At 38.8% G+C, this 22,294-nt stretch overlaps 1 protein-coding gene across 1 annotated transcript in view; it reads left to right on the top strand.

Moving 5' to 3' along the window:
* The first annotated feature begins 681 nt into the window (after positions 1 to 681).
* The window catches only part of CFAP58 (cilia and flagella associated protein 58), an 89,376-nt gene continuing 67,763 nt past the window's right edge, over positions 682 to 22,294 (top strand). The window contains exons 1-8 of the mRNA XM_081073722.1: positions 682 to 833; positions 5,377 to 5,658; positions 7,751 to 7,899; positions 10,455 to 10,611; positions 11,485 to 11,679; positions 14,230 to 14,367; positions 16,314 to 16,473; positions 19,966 to 20,048. Of these exons, the coding sequence (XP_080929848.1) occupies positions 825 to 833; positions 5,377 to 5,658; positions 7,751 to 7,899; positions 10,455 to 10,611; positions 11,485 to 11,679; positions 14,230 to 14,367; positions 16,314 to 16,473; positions 19,966 to 20,048 (1,173 nt within the window). The 5' untranslated portion in view covers positions 682 to 824. The remainder of the gene's footprint in view (positions 834 to 5,376; positions 5,659 to 7,750; positions 7,900 to 10,454; positions 10,612 to 11,484; positions 11,680 to 14,229; positions 14,368 to 16,313; positions 16,474 to 19,965; positions 20,049 to 22,294) is intronic.

The raw sequence follows: 22,294 nt of genomic DNA, 5'->3' as shown, positions 1-22,294 counted from the left end.
AAGGAGTTTAATTACTCCCACTCACTGTACCTGAAGTCTAAAAGGTATGGCGGTGAAGGGGGAGGAGGAGAGAGGGGGAAGGAGAAGAAAGGGTCTTGAGAGAGGAGCCCCAGATGCTAGGCAGTTTTTCATGATGTGGCCCCAAATACGTTTTCCCAGGGTGCCTTGAGCTCTACATCCTGTTTTTCTCACCACTAGTAACGAAACCCTTTGAAGTCAGGACCTGTGTTTTCTTTACCTGCGTTTTCCCTGCAGGTGTCTTGCACACAGTAACTGCTTCATAAGGGATGCAATTGACTCGAATTGAGATTATTTCTTGTTCCCGTGACCTAATCGCTGTGCCACAGAGGGCGGAGTGTGGCTGCTGGTCCTTCCCGCATCCAGAACCGTCCGATCCATCTTTCCTTGTAAGCGTTAGTCTTCGGCTCTCCTTTGCCAGCTCCCTCTTTCTCAGTGGCCTCTTCCCACTCGCTTTCTGGTTTCTCTTTGGTGTTTCTGACTTCTGCGCACACCTTGTGACTCCTCCCAGACTCTCAGAAGCACTGCCCTCTTATTTCCTTGGTCCCGCCCCACTCGGGATATTGACGTATTTCTCCGAGGTACTTCGGCGTGAGGGCCTCCGGGGCCCCGCCCTCTTCGAGCATCCTCTAGAGGGCGTGGCGGTTGCCAGGCGACAGGGGGACGCGCTGAGCGCCGAGTTTCGCCCCCGGCGGGGAATAGAAATAAGGTGGTGCGGTTTTAGACGCTGGGGGCAGTGCAAAGCCCCTTCCTCAGACTCGGGCCCAGTTTCTGCGATCTCCACAGCAGCCTCTGAGAACGTCAGGATGGCTGAGGTCAGGAGTCAAGCCCCCCTCTCTCTGCCGCTTCTCGCTCGACCCCTCCCTATTGTATGGACTTATCCACTGATTCCAGTATTCTCCCCATCACATCTTATCCCCACCCGCAGCCTCAACCCGTTCCCCTGTCCCAGTTGCCTCTGGCCCCATTACCTCCTGTCTTTCCTTTAGTTGGGTGGAAACCTCTCACCCCGGATATTAAATAGAAATTGGCCCTGTGCTAAACCGGGTGGTAAATTTCATGACAGGCACCCATCCTTAGATTATGAGACATGAGGTGATACCACAGAGAAACACAGACATATTGATGTCTCACGGACTGGGGGGTGGGGTGGGGGACGTACAAGAAGGCTTCATAGGCATCACTGTCACCGCTATTCACTGACTCTTGTCCACCCATCACAGCATGATTCCCCATCAACTGATTACCTGTGGTGACACATCTTCATTAAGCTCTTCAGCCAATCACCACCACCCTGTGTTATCATTGACCACTGTGTTAAATTCTTGTAGCCTCCATTCACTCCCCCACATTGTAGTACACACCATCTTCAGTCTCACTGATGAAGCGTCGTTTCTTCATTTTTTTAAAGACCCCCCTGTCTGTCCCTTAGCACCCTCATTTATAAATTCGACATTCGTTCCCTGTCATCACTTGCTATTCATAATCCCCATCCATCTTGGCCCTACCCAAATCATTCATGGCCCCATCAGAGCTCTCCCCCATTTCACCCATCACATGGTCAGTCCCATTCAGAATCAGCTTTTGTGATAATTTGTGGGGCACAATGAAAAATGAAAATTGAGAGCCCCTTGTTAAAAATTATTAAGAATTTCAAGATGAGACAGAAGAGTACCAAACTGACTGGGGATGGAGCCTGTCTGAGCAAGGGGCCCCGTGCCACTGCATAGGTCACACACCCATGAGGCCAGCCCTGGTCCCAACTCCTGTCATCACCATTATGCCCCCACCCCTCTTCCACTCCTATTGCTTCTCTTGTCTCCTCTATACTGTTCACATCCCCGTATCATTCCATCTCCTCCATATCTGGTCTTCCCTTCTAAACTCCATCTTCCTCTGGTCAACAGCTCCCTCTCCTTATCATACAGTCCCTTTCATACCCTCTGTCTTCCTGACTCCCTGAGTGCCATCACTCTCATGTCTCTTGTACATCCATACTGCTGGGGGCCACATTACTTATAGCCAGCACCCACACTCATTCATGTCTTTCTTCCCCTTTCCTCCTCCTGTTCCTTCTAGTTTTCCTTTCCTCCCTATTATTTGCTTTTGCATATGTCCTCCTATTCTCTTTCACTAGTAATTTTGGTTTATTTCATTCTTCTTCATTTTTCAGACATAAGCCCCAGATACCAATACTGTGAAATAATTGTTGCTTAGCCTCCCTTCCCTTTCATTATCTCCCCTATTCCTTCCTTCTATTTTTCATTTCACTTGATCTCAGCCTACTTTTTCTCACTTTTGCTTTCATAAATCTTCATTTCCACTCTGGGCTCATTTTTCACTACAGCTCTCTTTTCTTTCTCCCCACTAATCAGCATTTCCAACACCTAGAACTGTGCCTGGCAGATAGAAACTTACCTGGCAACAGGTAAGTGTTGAATGAAGGAGCATCACAGTTTCTTTCTGAGTAGTTCATGCTGAAACCATGCTTCTGAAGTAGATACCATTATATGCCATAACAGTATAAATACCAGCTGGCTATTGGTCACAGCTAAGAGATTAGTTTTGATTTGCTTTTAATAGCAGTATGTTTTTAAATAGCAATATGAAGAAAATCTCTTATGTTCATAAAAGTTTCTTTAAAACTTTTCTTTCTTTGATATTTTTCCATTCCTGTGCTAAGTGCCAGGTGTACAGGGAAAACCTAGTCTGCCAACAAATCATTAGGCTGGTGATCAAGTGTTGACATTAATACCATTTACAGAGATGGAACCGAGAACATTGCTGTCATATATTTTTCTGTGTGCTCATGTTTAGCATCAGCAAGGGGAAAGCACACAACAACAGCAGCTCCATATTTTCTTAATATGATTTTTCCTCCTTTGCGGAATTGCTGTATTGTGATCTTTGCAATAATCTTTTTTTAGTTAGGAAGAAAACTTCTGTTAAGTTTAACATTAGCACTAATATTGTTACACAAAATGTTATAGATCTATTTTAAGATGAGGATTCTATTTTGCTTACATGTCATCTTTAGAAATTTAATCAATAGTACAAATATTTTTGAAAATCAAAAATAGGTAGACTTTCTCCCTATTGAGCAAGACAGTCTTGTCAAGGCAGAAGGGAAACTAGACTACTTGCCCAAAATCTTTGGGGTGAAGTTGAATTTTGCTTTCTTATTTGGCTTAAAGATGATTTCAGTTGATTTCTTTGATTAGCAATAGAGCTTTGATGCCAATACCCTTTTTAGCGTAGACTATTAAAGCATTATGTTGCAAACATAAAGGAGATCTTTCAAACCTTATCAGTTCTTTGCTCAAAAGCCTTGAGTGGTTTCTTGTGGCCTAGAAAATAATTCACTCCTTATTCCTTAGAATGCCATTCAGCTCCTCCACAGTCTGTCCATAACTCCCAGTCTTAACTCCTAGTCCTTAACTCCTGCTTAGTCTTCTCCTTCCTTCTCCCTGTCATACTTCTTACAGTTTAGCCAACTTGAACTTCTTAACCAGTCTCAAATCCTGGACACTTGCTTGGTCCTGAACCTTTGCTCATGCTTTGCCATTTGCCAGGAATATCCTTTCTCTCCGTATCCACCTGTGAAAATTCCACTCTCTCTTCTAGGCCTGCTCAATACCCATTTCCTTTATAAAATTTGCCTTAATTCTTGCTGCTGGGAGTAATTCTGTCGTCGTATAGGTCCTTGTAGAACTTTGAATCCATTTTATGGCAGAAATAAAATTCTGTATGTACTTCCATTTTCTGAAAACACACCTCATCAACTATTAATGTATAAATTTCCTGTGGGAGGGTTGTTTATTCCTTACCTTGGTATCTCCTACAGGCACCAACCTTCCAAGTTACATATAGCAGATGTTCAATAAATATTTGCTGAATAAACAAATATATTAACCATGCACATTCTTTTTTTGTTATTGTGCTGTATCTGACAAGCAGTAGCTGTATTAGTTTGCTAGGGCAGCCAGAATATAGTACCACATACGGGGTGGCTTAAAACAACAGACATTTATTGTCTCATAGTTCTGGAGGCGAGAGGTGTGAAATCAGGTTGTTGGCAGGGTCATGCTCCCTTTGAGACTCTGAGTAAAACCCTTCCTTGCGTCTTCCTAGCTTGTGCTGGTAGCTAGCAATCTTTAGCTTTCCTTGGCTGGTAGCTACATCAGCCTGATCTCTGGCTCTGTCTTCACACGGCGTTTTCTTGTGTGTGTGTCTCTCTGTGTCCAAATCCCCTCCATTGCTTTTTATTGAAATATAATTGACATGTAACATTGTATTAGTTTCAGGTGTACAAGATAATGATTTGATACACTTTATATATTTTTATATAAAGTATATTTTTATATACTTTATATATTTACATATTTGTATATACTGCAAAATGATTACCACAGTAAGTTTAGTGTTAACAGCCATTGCCACACATAATTATAATTCTATACCCCCTTTTTTGCAAGGACACTGGTAATATTGAATTAGGACCCGCCCTACTGCAGTATGACCTCAAGTTAACTAATTATATACGCAATGCCTCTACTTTGAAATAAGGTCCCATTCATGAGTACTGCGGGTTAGAGCTTTAACATAACTTTCTGGGGACACACAATTCTACCCATGCACCAGGGAAATAAGAATTCCCATATGACTAACTCCTGCGTTCTTATGTAAGGCATAGCCAGACTTGCTTGAATTACATTTGCATGTCTGGGCTTATATTTTTAAATGATTTGTTGTCCAGCTAATCATGGAAAGCAAATGTGGAAAAAGCCATGAGCCTTCCACAGGGGACATTTCAGTATACTTGTGGAGATGACCTGGCCTAATTTTCTTAAGGGATAAAATGGATGGAATATCTTTTAGGAGACTAGTCCATATTGCACATGGGCTTCATTGTGAATATGTGTTATTTCATGGTATTTATGCCAAGATGTCCCTAAGTCTGACCTCAACCTGTCATGGGTTCCCCCTGCAGTTTTGGGGCAGTAAGAAATAGAATGAAATGAAAAAAAATCAGGGCTTGGAATAATCATAAAAGCTATGAAAATTTATTGAGTACCTACTTTCTGCCAGGTACTTGGCTAAGTGTTCAACACGAATGATCCCATTTAATCTCATCTGTAACAACACCATGTGGTAGGAAATACTTTACATAGTATGTATGCATCAGGGGATATCATATAGTTGCTCCCTTCCCATCATACAGACTTAAATTTTCTACTTAACAGTGCATTTTATTTTGCTTATGTGAAGGTCCTTTATTCATGGATATTAACAGTAACTCCTGAATAGTAATGGTGTAAATGTTGCAAAGCTCATTCCCATCTCTGCTCTTCTGTCCAGGAAAAGGGAGAAAAACTCATGCTGGAAGAAACTGCATTTGAAGAAATTGAAAAGGATTTTCTGGAGGTTCTCAATGAACTTTCAGGAGACAAAAGTCTGGAGAGATTTAGGATTGAATATGAGAAGCTTCATGCTGTCATGAAAAAGTCTTATGACAATGAAAAGCGTCTGATGGCCAAATGCAGAGAGCTCAATGCAGAGATTGTGGTTAATTCCGCGAAGGTTGCCACTGCCCTGAAGCTCTCTCAGGATGATCAAACCACCATTGCATCCCTGAAGAAGGTCAGTGATTTAGAAATAGGACCAAAGGAGAGCTGCCATAAATACATCCTATATTTAAAACATTATCTGTTCATTATATTGACAGCTCTTGGCTGGTAGTAAATGAGTTATTAAGTAAAAATTTACATGATTTATATATTCATTAAGTCTAGGGAATAATGTTCATTGTTAAAGAAAATAATTAGCCTGGGAAAATTTCACTATTCAGGAAACAATGTAGAACATTACTTACTGGCTTGGTTTTTTAGGAAATGCTGGGTTAACAAAAAAAAAAAATTAGAGATAAGTAAGTTCAATATTAGGAATCTCAGTATGACTTGTTTGATACAAGATGAATAGTAATTAAATATCTCATGATGATAGTTTGTTAAGGATATTTTCCTATTTCTACTTTTTCTACTGTTTTAGGAGAGATTACCTTAGGAATTCTCAGAAATATCATTTTCATCATATTTCTTATCCCTTTGCTTCTTCCTTGATCACCCCAGTTCCTCATGATGGAAGAACAGGGATTCTGGGAGGAGAGGGGACTGGAAGTGGGGGGAGTAATTGGGGAAGTATGACTTTGTTTTACACTTTACTTTTCCATCCTCAAGTGTTTTGCATTATTTTGAAGATAAAACATAAATGTTCCATGTTGATTTCAGGGAGATCAGAGGTTAAGACATTTTAATTTATAATTAAAAGCCCAGTGATGAGAAATCATTCACAAAGTTTTAAGATAATTGCCTTGATATCATCCAGTTAAACATCAGCCAATTCAAAAGAATTTCTAAGACCTGTGTAAAATACGACGTTTTGTTAGAAACGACTTTTTTTTTTGAGTCGTTCTTTTCTCCCTATTGTCTTTTTCTTTGCTGAAAAACCAACTTAAGAAGGCTCTAATTCATTTTATGGCGAGAGATTAAAAACCTACTTTTTACTCTAAATTTACAAACTGGAGATGGAAGTCATGAATTGATTAAAATCTAATCGGTGATGTAAATTTGGACAAGTCTTCATATAATCACATTTTCATTTAAATATCCCTCATTTGTTTTGCTGAAAATAGTATATATGGTTGCTACAGAAAAGCCTATCTCATAAACTGACATTTTGTTTTGAATTGCTAAATTATGTGCTGTAGTGACCCAAGAGTCATCTCTATTGTAATCACATGAATTTATTTAATTAAATACTCTCTACCACTCATTTTATTGCTTGTTAACACGAAAGTGGAATGTTTTCTCCTTAAGCTAATAGGTTCTTACCTGTATAAAGGACTCACATTCCACTGGATGAAATTTTGCAAGGAAATTACGTGGCAGGGTAAAACTCAAGACTGTTGCAATATTTACTGTGCTTTGTTCACTTATTTGAATGGCTGGAGTTCACTTGCAAGTGTTTATGGTCCGCACTGCATTTCGTAATAGTAAGGAAGCCAAAGCTGCATGAGTCATTATTTCCATTCCCTGCCATGGCTTTTGTTTTTCCCCTGTAAGCATTTGATGAGAAGGCCTGAGCTTGAGTTTCTGGGAATGGGAAGTACCAAGGCTGTTGTGTACAATTAGGTGACAGCACGGACCACTTTGCTATGAGTTGTTGTAAAGCTCACATTGCCATCCAGGTGTTCACTTGGGAAAATATACTTTTTATTTGGAATCTATCAAGATCTTCCAATTTAGGGCTTGGATCCAAGATTATTCCTTATGGGATAAAGCTTATTTTTTAAAACAATAAACTATCTGGACTTGAAAAGCACAGAAGTTGTCAGTTTTGATTTTGTAAACCTATCTTAACATTTTTATTTGAAACATCCTCTTACTTAGAGCAGCCCTTGCAGTCTGTGAGCTCTGTAGCTACTCTCATCTACTCAAGAAGAAAGACACTTTTCCAATACCCCTCCTAAAAACTGCTGTTCGGTATTGACTGGCTCATGTTGAACAATTCAGTAAGTCAATATAAATTTAATGCATAACGTATAATATGTACCCTTCTCTCCCCATAAGTGACTACTATGCTGCAGTTGTTTTATTATTCTCAGTTTACTCCGTTTGTCTTACATCTGGAACCTAGTTTGGTTTTTCTCACTGACGTCCTGTGGCCCACCTAGGAAATTGAAAAGGCCTGGAAGATGGTGGACTCAGCCTATGATAAAGAGCAGAAGGCGAAGGAGACGATTCTTGCCCTGAAAGAGGAAATAGTGAACCTAACCAAATTAGTGGAGCAAGGATCTGGACTGTCAATGGACCAGGACAGCAAGTAGGTGATGCGTTTTTGACGTCTGTTGAACTCGCTTTTGTAGAGGACTCCTTTAACAGACAGCCTGGGGCTTGCCAATGTCACCTTTGTGATACACGACTCTCCTTCTTTGTGGGTTTCCTGGAGTTTTCTGTCTACTGCTATTTTTTTTTTTCTTTTTAATACTCCCTTTCTCCATACCCAAGAACTCCTCATTTGTGGTTCTATTCAACTTTTGGCTTTATGAAAATCAAGATCACGGTTTCAAAATGAGTAAAGGTTTTAGGTTTATTTCTCTCAAACTTATGTGGAATGGAACTGGCCGCCTTTCTGCCCAGATTTCCAGCTCCCGTACCACCCCTCCCCCACCCCACGATTAGTTGCATTACCATCCTTCTGAATTCTCAGGTTCTTGGCCAGAAAACAGCCTCTGCCCCTCCTTCAGCCCTTAAAACTTCATCTTGTTGTTGGTTGTCTTTAAGTATCACGTGATTCTGCCTTTCCCTCTTCTATTGCCCGTGCTACTGCCTCCCATCCTCTGTTGGATTTGGCAGTAGACTCCTAACTGGTCTCCCTGCCTTCAAAGAGGGAGACTTTTCCCTTCTCTACCATCGTCCACATACCAGGTGTATGATTCTGAAACATCTATCTGCATACTTCCATCTCCAGCATAAACACCTGCCATAGCTCCCCATCCCCAGAGGATAAAGCCCCAGATCTTGAACACGTCTTTCAGGGCCCTCCTAGATCTGCCCCCGTCATCCTTGCTAGGATGCTCATGTCCAGCAACACCTTGCTTACTCAGGCCTCCGTACCTTTGAACATGTTGTTTTCTCTGCCAGGAATGCTTTTTCTGTCTTTCTCCACGTAGTAAGCAACAAAGCACCCTTCAAGACCCATCTGAAACACCATCTTAACCTCCTCCTCATCAGCATGTCTGTTCTAAGCTCCGCCCCACCCTCAGATTCAACGATCAAGCAGAAGAGTCACTGTGTTCTCTGTTTCCATAGGACCCAACATCTGCCTCAAGTATAGCACTGATCACATTGTACTGAGGTTCTTTGTTGATGTGCTTCTGGGCCCATTAGGTTGGGAACTCCCTGAAGAAAGACACCTTTCCCTTCCCTCCAGGAGTCTAGCACTGTGCAGGTCATGAAAAACCTGGCATTAATCAAGAACGAACATACATTTCCTTAGGCTTCTTTCACCAAATTTAACTGTCATCTGGGTTTCTTATGCTTTCTAGACGCACTTATCCAATGGTGATAGATAGTTCTAAGTGCAGGTATTGGGGAGGGAACAGTAAAAACAAATAGGAGATGCGGTGTCCATCCTAATGGACTGTTTCTTATTAAAGAAGTCAACCATAATCATAGCAACTATTGAAGAGCAATGTGAGGGAACTGATTCAGTTGGGAGGTGTTGTAATGAGAAATGGCACATGGTTGAGGAGGAGATCTGAAGAAATTATCCAGCCCAAAATTTTATCTTCAACCTGTACATTCAGGCGTAGCTTCTCTCTTCATAGTATCCTTAGAATTCGAGGTTTTATTTCTGAAGAAGAGTTTTAATGTGGTTTTCAAGGTTCCTGTATGTTATATCAAAGTTGTTGGTAAATAAACATCACCAAATTATTGTGTTCCCAACAGTAATTTGATGCCTGTCAGCTGCAAGGGCCTCAAATGCAAGTTGTCTGCTTTCTCAGCTCTAAAGTAGCTGCCTTGCTCTACATTAATTCTGCGGCACAAGTCTTATCAGATATAGTTTTTCTACTTTCAGAATGCTAATTCTGCAGAAAGTCATACCACATTATATGTAATGATTTTTGAAATGTGGAAGTAACTGGTTTACAATTCAAATCAACAAATATTATCACATACTCTCTAAAAACTGGCATCATGAATGATTTTTCAAATTTTGTTGTTGGAAAATGGATTGCATTTTTTTGGGAGAAACTGTATGGGTGAATGGATAGAAAAATGGCAATGCATATTATTTGTTTACATTTATACTTTACTTTAGAATTTATAGCTGTGATCATAGGCCTCCAGTGGATATATTAAACAAACAACTTCCTAAATTGACATCTCCTTAGTGTTAATTACAAGAGTTGACAGTAACAGTACAGTCTTATTGTAACAAAGTCAAAATAACACAAAGGTGTGGAAACTAAGGAGTAAAAATCACCCCCAGCCCCTGACTCTTCCACCGTCATTTCTACTTTTCAGAGATAACCAGTAAACATTTTGGTGTCTATTTTTTGACTTCCATAAAAAAAATGTCTATCACACACACACACACACACACACACACACGCACACACACACACACACACTGTAATTTTTTAAATATAAGAACAGGGATTATGTTATGCATGTTATGTTATTATTGGAAGTTCTTTTTCAGTTAACAACTCACAAACAGCATGTGAGGGCATAAAGATCTTTCTCTTTCATGCTTGGATAGTTTTCATCTTTGACGTGAAGTCTTTCCCATGAAAATGAGCTCAGCGGATGATAAGAAGGACTCCTGAGCAGATGGCCCTTTACTTTGACTCCCGTGTTCTTCTTTTTCAGTATCCGAGATTTACTGAAGTTCAAAGAAGAAGTGACAAAGGAGCGAGATCAGCTCTTGTCAGAAGTGGTGAAATTACGAGAGTCCTTAGCTCAGACCACTGAACAGCAGCAGGAACTGGAGCAACACAAAGAAGAGGCCGAGCATACCATCAGTCAGGTCTGCTTTGCCATGGAGGGCATGAAGAAGGAACATTACCTTCCAGAAGGATATTTTGTCCTTCCTCAGTCTCCCTGTCTTGTTTCTCTTTCATATTTACCCCGCTGCCCAAATGAAGCATCCCCTGTTCTGCTTGTTTTTCTGGTTTGTTCTTACAAGAGCCGTTTTACTTGAGTCCCTCTTCTCAACATTCTCTGAGAAGTCACTAAGGCAGGGCACTGCTTACAATTCTGGAAGATGTCCCCCTGTGCTGACCAGGGTATCCAGCATCTGGGGATGGTGGAAGTAGTTCCCTTGGCCCTTTTTCTTTGTAAAGAAGCCATCTAGCTGAACCCTCCTGAACACTTTTATATTAAGTCAGAAATCAAATAGATAATACACAAGTCATGTCTCTAGGAGTAAAACATGAGACTTCTTTGAGCATGAGACAAGAGAAAGGCCTTTCACTGAATATGAACATCATGATAAAACTATAGTGCTTTGTGTAGCAATATCCAGTACTCCTGTACAACACAATTTCATATTTAGGGTAACTGGCTACATTTTATTTAGTTCCCATTGATGGAGAATTGGATGAATTCTTTCCCGGTTTAACTTCTCTAGGATTCTGGGCTTCCATATTTAATCGGTTTTTATATCATTCTTTGTGGATTTGTTCCCACTATCACGGTGGATGTTTGGTGTCAAGGCTCTGAAAAACAATACAGAATATTCTTGAAAAGTTTGAACACTGGATTTCAAAGATGACTATCCTACAGGGGAAATGCTACCACAAAGCGGCTGCCCTAAAAATGAAGGATCTAAGAGAGGGAGGTTGAATCCTGTCCTGGCGAGGAGTTCATTCTTTCCTTCCTGTTCTTTCTGTGCCCATAGTTCCAACAAGAAATCCAGCAACGTCAGAATGAAACTTCTAGGGAGTCTCGGAAGAAGGAGAAACTGGAGAAAGAGCTCAGGCAGATTCAGACAGACATGGACACCAGGCAGACGGAAATTAAGGCCCTGCAGCAGTATGTGCAGAAGAGCAAGGAGGAGCTCCAGAAGCTGGAGCAGCAGCTGAAGGAGCAGAAGGTGTGTTGTGTGTGGGCTGCTTGGTGGGTCCTTGCAGAAACGAGAATGGCGCTGTGGTTTGTGGCCCATTGGGGCATTTTGAGTTTTCTTTGGAAAACAGCAAACTCCCTTCACTATCGATGTTGGTAACAAAAACTTAGCACTTTGAATGGCTCTTGTGGATAGATATGCCCTCTTTTATAGGTAGATATAGGTAGACCTCCTTTTTCTTTGTCAGCTCCAACAGCTAATTAATTTCTTTTTAACCTTTTATCAATATATAATCTCCACACAGGAAAGTATATAATGACAAGTGTACAGCTTGATGAATTTTCTCCACTTGAACACTTCTGTGTCCCTTGCACCCAATCTAAGAAACTGTATCCGAGAAGTCCCCTTGTGCCCCCTCCTGGTCACTTTGTCCCCCAAAGGCCACTTCTTTTCTGAATTCTAAGCAGAGATTAGTTTTGCCCGTTTTTGTACTTTACAGAAATGAAATCATTTCTTCTGTCCTAACTTCTTTTTCTCCATACTCTGTTTGTGAGGTTCATTTTTATTGTTGCCACGTAGTTATAGAACTGCACCGTCCAATATGGTGGCCATTAGCCACACATGGCTATTTAAATGTAAGTTATTCAAAATTACATGGCATCAAAAATTCAGTTCCTTGGTTGCCCTAGCCCCATTTCAAGTGCTCCATAGCCACATGTGACTAGAAGACACCATATTAGACACTGCAGATAGAGAACATTTACATCATTGCACAAAGTCCTATTGGACAGCGCTCAGTGGAGCCTTCACTCTTGTAGCTGTATAGTATTCTATTGTGTGAATATAACATGATTTAGTTTTTTATAGGTTTATTCTTTTATATATTCTTTTATATATCCTTTTATATATTCTTTTATAGGTTTATTCAAGTTTAGGAAACCCTACACAGTCTTTATGCATTTTAAATATGGTACTATTTTTTTTTAACATTTCCCCTGTAATAGTGGTTTAAGGCAACTCAAATAGTAATAGCGCTAGCCTGTCTTTCCTCATTTCTTAAAGAAGCAATTCATGTAATTGAAACAAATTCATTTCTTGAAAATATTTTCTCTGAGGAAGTTTCCAAAGAATTGTCAAGCCATATAGCATTTTTCTATTTAGAAAAATAGGTATTAGAATACATTTCTTTGTCAGTTGCTTCATTTATTTTGCATAAAGTCAGAAATAAAATAGATAATATACAACATGCATTATCCTTGAGAAAAACATGAGACTTCTTTGGGAATGAAAGTTGGAAGATTTTTGAACATGATGATAAAACTGTAGTGCTTTGTTCAGCAATGTCCAGATCTCATGTAAAACAATTTCATTTTTTGCATAGCTGGCTATATTTTATCTAGTCCCTATTAATGGGAAATTAGATGGATTCTTTTCATGTTTAACTCTTGCTTGCATGGAAATTATACAGTTGACCCTTGAACTACAGGGATTTGAACTGCACGGGTCCACAATTATGTGAATTTTTTTCAATAAACGTAGAGTTGCCCCTACTTATCTGCTGGTTTTGCATCCGCGGATTCTACAAACCATGGATTGAAAGTAGCATTTTGGATCCACAGTTGGGAGTCTGTGGTTGGGAATCCACAGATGTGGAGGGCTGACTGTATGCATTGTTTGGCACCGTTTTATAGAAAGGACTTGAGCATCTGTGGATGTTGGTATCCTCAGAGGTCCGGAAACCACTCCCCCGTGGATACTGGGGGATGACTGTAGTTAAGTTTTGGGTGAGTTCAGAGTTTTATGTGGATTTTCGACTGTGTGTGGGGTCAGTGCCCCTAATTTCAGTGTTGTTCAAGGGTCAACTCTGTTTTGGAGTGTCCATCTGCTTTCTTTTTCCCCTTCAGCCCATTTGATATCCTTTCATCTTTCCAATTTTTTCCCAATAGAAATGGCCGCCATAAAATATAATCCTCTGTTTTTATGAAACGTATAGTCAAGGTAGGGAAGAGGAAAATCTGGCTGACACTGAAGTCAGGCAGATAGAAATCATTTCACTGCTCTTCCAGGTTTTTGACTTAAGTTGGATTAAAGGAAAATTGTCTCTGTGTTGGTATTAGTGAAGGATTCTATTCCCTAAAATGTTGTGGGCATATTAATGCAGAATTTGCTTCTGAAGATATAGTTTCTGAGCCCCACAGCAGATAAAACTCGTTTGAATCTCTAGCTCATTTGCAATGATTATAGCAATTGTTGCATATATGAAGCCTGCCAAATGGCAAACAGGCATTAAAATATTTATCCACCACCTGTGAACAAGACTTCCCAAGACTCTCAGAAAAAAATTTTCCTCTCTGTGTTATTCATTAGAAAGCGTCATTTTCCTCAGCCATTTAACATTCATCATATTTGAGTGCGTTAGTGCTTTCATTGGGGATAAAGAACCATTTCTACAAAGACAAAAAAAAAAAAAGTGTGGCTGCTATGACTGTCCCAGGAGGTTTGCAGGGTCTCCTGTGGGTATATATGCAGATATTGTAATCAGATTAAAAAGCAACAATCAGCTCCTTCTGCATTTTTCAGATACTGAATGAGAGAGCTGCAAAGGAACTGGAGCAGTTTCAGATGAGAAATTCTAAACTTCAGCAAGAGAACGAACAACACAGTTTGACTTGTGAACAGCTATCCCAGGAAAACCAGCAGAAGGCACTGGAGCTCAAAGTAAACACCAAGTGACCTATCTGTTACCTAGCACTCCCTCCGTCTTTCCCTATTAATATAGGTTTGCCGTGCCGTCAGAGCCCTTGGTTCTATAACCTTTATCAGCTCTGATACATCAGAGGCAGGCGTAAGTCTACCGTGATTGCTTCCTGCCTGGGAGCAGATAGTGTGACACCTTCCATTCTTACTTATAAAATTACAAACCTGATTATTGATTACATGATTATGCAGATGCTTTCCAAACCGAGCTCAGATGTTCATCTCTGTAACTTAGCCTGGCAAGAAACCAGTTGCCCAGAGCTAGAAACCATTTCTAAGAGCAAGTAGCAAAGATGTCAGATTATATTTTATTACTTGTATGGAGAAGGTGGAATGGGAGGGGTGGGGGATGGAGTGGTACTGTTGGGTATTCACTTCTAAGGTTGTAGACGCAGGATTTTCACTCTGTCCTTTACAAATTTAAAGACAGGCTCCTATTCTCCCTTTCTTCCTTGAAGTATGCTTGCTAATTAAGTTTGGACAACAGTTTTATACTTGGATACATATTTTATGCCTCCATACTTAGCAGAGAAACTCTATGTTTGTCACTAATTCTGAAGAATCCGTAAACCCTCCTCTGATTATGTTAGAATACTGGGTATAAAAAGAGTGACTGATCAAGGATAATATATAGATTTGAGTAGTGAATCATACAATTTTGCATTATAGTCCCTTCTGAGAATCTGATAAAAGTGCGCGCGCACACACACACACACTCACTTACATCTTGTATCTTGTTTTGCACACAGTCCCAGAGGTTTCCAGGATTTTTCTGAAATCTAACCATCGGGTCTGGATTAATAACTACTGAATTAGAGTATCTTGTTGTTCTAATTGAAATAGGTCTTAGGTCAACTAATTTGGATCCTGTAGCACCTTAAGCTGAGGAACATTTAAATGGTTTGACTTGAAACCATTCTTTATGAGAATGCTGTAAGTTAAAGCAGAAATGAAATGACTACTTAACGCAAAATAATATATGAGGCCCTAAGGTGAAATTAAAGTGAAAGTACTCATGACATTAATTCTCTCCTTTGACTACACAAATGGGGCACCTTGAACGATGATATATTTTTGGTATCAGATCCTCAGCCTATGGGATTCTGCTTCCACCAATAGTCTGATGGTAACATGCCCAGCTAGGTTCAGTCTCTTCATTGTCAAGAGCTGGGGATAATTGCTAACCTTTATTTGTGGAAGAAGCACTGGTTGCTTTTCCAGTAATTTCTAAGAATGACAAAATTAAAAAATAAAAAAGAATTTAATTTGAATTTGAAAAAATTCGTAAAACTTGACGTCTATAGGCTACAATCTGGTGCTTTCCTAATGCTAGAATTATTGTTTTGGTACCTTTTGCCATTATGTAGACTTGCTAATTGATGTCCATATATATATACCCACCTGTCCACCTTTCCATATATATACCCATAGACTAACATCCTCTGAGGAAAGAGGACCCCTTCTCTAGTGCATGTAATTGCGCTATAGTGGCCACGTGGGTCCAAAAGAGTATTTGAATATTTTGTAGCATGTTAATAACCTTCTGAGAAAGATCACATTATGAGAAAATTGCTACTTGAATATAGCATCTGTACACAAAATCCACACATTCATGACACACACAACTCAGCATTCTTACCTTGTTTGATTCAACATTCACTGGTGCCTTGAGACATCGGGTTTAATCAGTCTTTTCATTATTTTAGTTTATATAGCCACATATTTTATTCAGAGAATAGAGTTTTTCAATTTCCCTCAGAACTAAACAGTGTATGTTTTGATTTAATCCGATAGAACAACTTCACAATGACATAGGAAGAATTTATTGGTTCTGAGTTTACCATCATCCAGTCACCAGCCCTTTATTTACTGAGTATCCCTGGTTAATTCTCTCTCACTAATTACAGGCCAAAGAGGACGAAGTCCATCAAATGCGACTTGACATTGGGAAGCTCAACAAAGTCAAAGATCAAATCCATAAGAAATTGCACCAGACTGAAGATCAAAAGACAGAAGTAGAACAACACAAGGAAACTCTGAAAAATCAGATCTTGGGATTAGAGAGAGGTAAACCAGCAAACGTTTTGTGCTTTTAAAAATTTGCTTATAAACATTTCATTGGTGACTAAGGTCATTTGGCAAACTAGGGCTCCAGGCATACAAACACAAAAATATCAAATGAAATCAGTAAAACAGTGTTGAAACGGGTAGGTAGTCAACGGGTAGGTAGTCAACATGGAGGGGACATCATTTTCAATACCTTCAAAATTTCTTCAACAGACTATATTGGCACAGTATAAATCCAGCCCAAAGTCTTGTTCAGTACTTGTCAGTGGAGTAAATAACATCTATACTGTTAGGTCTGGGTTCTATATGACTTTTAGCTTTAGTCCCTTTCCCCACAGAAGATAGGGGATAAATGAAAATGTGAAAATGAATGTCCACCATTAGCAGTATTTGATACAATATTGTACCGAGAAGCAATGGGACAAAAATAAATGGCTTCTTTTTTTTCTCTGTTAGTACTTTATCATATGGCAAACACTTGTTTTATCAGCTCTCACATTGAGCTGTGGAGGAAATATTTAAGTGCCATAGGAGGCAGTGTAACACAGAATAATCATTAAGGATACAAACCCTGGGTGTAGATCCCACCTCCATCATATTTAGCTGTTGGGGGATGAAATGAGCTAATACACATAACGTACTTGCAGACGGCACGTGGCACGTACTAAGTGCTTACTAAATGTTATCTATTATTATCCAGATATTACTATTTATACCAGTAATAAGATAGAATACTATCTCATTCTGAAAAGAATATAATTGAAAACAGGGTATACTAGTCAAATTAGGTGTCAGAAAAAGCCCTGGACTAGGTGACAGAGGATCTGGGTTTGAATTCTGACTATACCAGAACATGTGAGGCAGGAAACACTGCATTCACCTCATGTGCTCCTGTGAGTTGTAAATAATTGACTGAGATAACATATGCAAAAACATTAAAGCATACATTGCCTTGCTAAAAGTTAGGTAAAATCTAAATCTCCAGATCACATTATTAGAAATATTTGTCATGTAAACCTCTGAGAAGTGTAGGTATTTTTCCTTCTAAGACATGGGCAAAAAAATCTTTTATTGAGACACAGTTGCAGCTTATCTTGACAATTTCCCCATTCATTCATTCATTCATTCATTTATTCTTTCACTCAAAAAACTGAGTGTCTTTTATGAGTATGTGCAGGCACTGTGCTAGACATTGGGTTCGTGGAGGTCCCTGCACTCAGGATGCTTGCAGTGTAGCACGAATTTACAATCAAATGTTTACAGTGACATACACTCATGTGAAGAAAAACTTGCAGAGCTTGTTTTGTAACTGGCTTAGTGACTTTCAAAACATTCCCAAATTTTAATTTCTGTATTTTTGCTTGCAATAGTTCTAAGCTTTGGGAAAAAAAAAAGTCATCTATTCAGTGTGGAACCCAATTTTTCATCGCTACATCATGTTTACAAAAGTCATCATACTCTTTCTTTTCGTTATTTTATAGATATTTATTCTTAGGGTTTTCTTCCTTTTGATGTGCCTGATCAAAGGATGGCACTTGACATAATAGTTAGAGGATGAGTCCTCCATATGTTTTTGCTACCACAAAACCCAAGAAACAAACTGAAAAACTGCCAGAACTCACGAGGGTTCAATAGGGTGTCAGGTTATAAAATAAATATTAATATATAGATATCAGTAGCATTCTTCCGTACAAAGAGTCAGAATACATGATGGAAAAACCTCTTTTCAAAACAGCAACTAAAGTAATAAAATATCTATGAGTAAAGTTACCAAGATATCTGCAAGACCTGTGTATTAAAAGCACTACAGAATTCTACTGAGGGACATAAATGAAGACTTGAAAAATGGAGAGCTACACCAAGTTCCTGGATGAAAAAACTTAATATGATAAAGATAATAAATCTGTCTAAATTAATCTATACATTTAATTTTTCCAATAAAAATTTCAGTGAGTTATACTGCTGGGACTTGAACACTGATTCTAGAGTTCCTCCAGAAGAATAAACATGTGACAATAGTCATAAAATTCTGGAAGAGTGATGAGGAAGCATTTGCCTTACCAGTTATTTAAGTATACTATAAAGCTTCAAAAATTAAATAGTATAGTGAAGATGTCCGAATAAACAGATCAATGAAAAAGTCTGGAAAGGCCATGGAAAAACCCCGGATTATCACTTGAGATAAAGGTGTTGTTTCATACCAGGGTGCAGTCTGGGTTATTAAGAAAATGGTAGCATGACAACAAGCGACTTTTCTGGGAAAAAAAAGTTAACATCAGATGTAGAAAGCATAAGGCTGAGGTTGAGAGATTTATTTAAGTGAAACAAAAGCTAATTTTTTATATGTATCAAAGACTATATACTATAAAGCAAATTGACCAAAATATTGTCAAGGAGGTAGTATCCTTATTATATATAAAGAGTTCTTATAAATCCACAAAAAGGACAAACAATTCATGAAAAAATTGGCAAAGGGCATGTGTGGCCAATTTGAAAAACAGCAATACAAATAAATGGTAATTAGACATGAAAAAGTAGTCAACTTCACTACTAATCAAAGAAATGTAAATTAAATAGAGGCCTATTAGTTTTAATGATCTATCAGATTATCAAAAGATCAAAGAGAATGATAATACCCAGTGGTGGTTTGGTGTGGATTTAGATTGCTATTAATTTTCTGGAGAGAAATTTGGCAGTAGAAGAGAAATGTATTCTTTTTTGTTATTGTTGTTGTTTGTTTGTTTACTGCCCTATGATCCAGGACTCCCTCTTCTAGATTAACAAATGAACAAGAACTTTCCCAGGATTATTGCTTATAATTACAAATAAATAAAATGGAAGCAACTTAAATGTTATAAGGAGGATTGTCTAAATAAGTTATCCATTTTCATATGGGGAAATGTGGAGTCATTAAAAATTCTGATGTAGATGCACATTTATAATATAGAGAGGCATTCATTTTATGTTTGTTAATTATAAAAGCAAGTTACAAAAAGCATGTATGCTATTATTCCCTTTGGTGTATATATATGAATGTATGCATACTTATATACACACTTATATTTGCAGAGGAAAAAGTCTGGAAAGAGACATATCAAAATCCTAAATAGAGTGTGGTTGATTTGAATATTTTCTTTTTGTTTATTTTTATTTCTAATTTCTTTCTGTATTTCTACTTACTTGTATAACAAGATTTTAAAAGAGTAAGAACTTTTTGGAGTCAGAGAAATCGTACTCCCAGTCTCAGCCCTGTCACCTTTTGGCTGCAGACCCTTGGTATGTGACTTAATTTCTCTAAGCCTCAGTTTCCATCGGTCTAGTGAACAGGAAGACCTGTCTCACTGAGTAATAATGAAGATTGTGTAACAGTTGACAAACATTTTTATAGCTACAGGTAAACATATAAGGTAGTTTTGTATCACTTTGGCTTTGGCAGATACTTTCTTAGGTTGACTCCATATTTATTTATTATTTTTCTTTCTGGTGATTTAGAGGTGGAGGCTTCAAAGAAACAAGCAGAACTTGATAAGAAAGCAATGGATGAGCTTCTGAGAGAAAGGGACATATTAAATAAGGTGAGTTTGTTCCAGTAACACTGGTTAAATGAGTGTCTTTCTTTAGCGCTACAATATCTGCCCATAACAGGTTGTACGGGGAAAGAAAACTCTGAGGCAAAGCAAAGTAGATTAGAATAAACAATAGTGTTCCGTTTTCCTCTAAGCAGCTGTCTGCAGCCCGGCTTTCACTGATTTTGAATTGAAATCATATTATCACCTGTGAGCACAAAGGAACTTTGGAGGATTATCATGTAAACTAGCAGGGGGTTTCAGAGTGTTTGTGGGCTCTGTTTTTTATTGCTGGTGTGTTATTTAGCGTCCTATACTGCCCCAGTTTCTCAATTTAATGTCTATAATCTGTAACTTTTGCTAATCCAGAAAATACAGGTGAGTGCTAATAAAATTTTAACTTTGACGTGTTAGGTTATAGGGATGGCTGGCTGGTGATATAAAAAGTCTCTAACTTTTCCTTCATCTTTTCAGGATCGTTGTAGGTTTTGGTTTTTGTTTTCAGCCCTCATTTCTCCTAGTCTTTGAACTCAATATGGCCCAACGCTGAGGGAGGAGTTGGGGAAGCTTGAAGCCTGAAGATCTTCCATTCGAGGCAGGACCTCCCTTCCCCCCACCTCTTTCCTCTCCTTGCCCCTTCCAGAGGATTCCTTCCCTCAATAGACAGTCAATCTTAGGAGATTAACTACTTTCAAGGATGTTCCTCCAAAAAGTGATTGGACAGGTGTAGAGTTGGGAGGTGGCTTCCATAACAGACAGCCTGATGGCTTTCAGCCAAGATAGCTTCATCTCATCAAAGTAGATACAGCCTAGATGTGTTCATTCTGACTGTTCATTACTTCTTTAGGTTTCCCAGAATTGAATAACTGTTAACAAAATAAATTACCCTTTGGCTTAAAGTAGACTAGTTAGGAAATCTCAGGAAATAGTTGGGAGATTAGATATCTTTACATTCAGAACACCTTAAGAAAATTATTAAATTTTTAAAAAAATAATCCTGGAAGCTGTTCCTTTATTCTGTAAATTTCTACATGTAAACAATATTATTGGATATAGATTTTTACATTTAGTTTTCACATGTACAATATTTAATCCATTTATACTTTATATATACTGGTAAACAACCAATTGATTTTCTGCCGTGATAGGACACGTAGCACATTATTTTTGCATTTATCTGTTTGATTTGATTCACGTCAATTCCTCCCTTAGGGCAGGGTATACTTCCTTTTCTTTCCTGGTCATTGCATCCTTTGGGCCTAGCACAATGCCCAACCCTCTGCAGGTATGCAATCAACATTGATTGATAATACATTCTTACCTTACTGACTTGAAATGCCACCTTCGTTGACTGAAGGAGTGACATAGTTTTGACAGGCGGCTATGTTAACATGTTTTGGTTCTTTCAGTGCAATGCTGAAGTGGCTTTGTCTTTTACAGAGCAAATGTTTAATTTAATACTTGAAAATAAAGTTGATCTTTTCTATGTTCTATGTTCTCACCTAAGCAAGGTTTAATGTACATTTTACCCGTTTATACTTCAGTAGTTTTCAGACCTGGCTGCAGGTCTGATTGGTTAGAACCTGGGAAGGGATGACGAGGTGTCTCATGGAACCCAAGGATACATCTGGGCTCCGGGAACTGTTAGGAACCTGGTCTGGCATTCTTGGGATACACACAAAGCCACCCCCTACCCCTCTACCGCTAGACTTCCTGCTGAGTTTTTGCTTTATTCCCCTCTTTCAGTGAAGATTGTCTCGCTCTGTTTCCCAGTCCACATGGCAGAAAAATGGTTATCACTGACAACTCCCACATGTACATCTTATACTGAATTGCAAAAATCTAAAGGCCCTATTTCAAAAGTCCCTGGGGAGGGTCATTTGGTCCATTCAACTGTGGCTAGAGAAGCAGTTCCTCTTGTATGAGCATGGCTGTCAGACTTGTATTGCTGTTAACTCTGTATTTTGGGGGACAACCTGGCTTCTTGGGCAGCCAACCCATGGTGTTTCTATTTCAGCTTCTAAAATCACAAATACAGCTTCTTTTGTTTTTAAATGTAGGTGCCTAGGTTCCGTCTCAATTTCACTGAGTCAGAATCTCTGGAATTGAGACATAAACATCTGCATTTAAAACAAAAACAGAAACAAAACTGTTCTTTTTTTTATTGTGGTGAAATACACATAAGATAAAATTTACCATTAGTGACATTAAGTACATTCACAGTGTATACTCACTTCCTAGGGATGTTGTGGCCG

This window comes from Rhinolophus hipposideros (assembly GCF_964194185.1).
Source record: "Rhinolophus hipposideros genome assembly, chromosome: 15".
In the NCBI taxonomy this organism is placed as follows: domain Eukaryota; kingdom Metazoa; phylum Chordata; class Mammalia; order Chiroptera; family Rhinolophidae; genus Rhinolophus; species Rhinolophus hipposideros.
The sequence above is the reverse complement of the archived record's forward strand: the minus strand, read 5'-3'. Positions and strand labels throughout refer to the sequence as shown.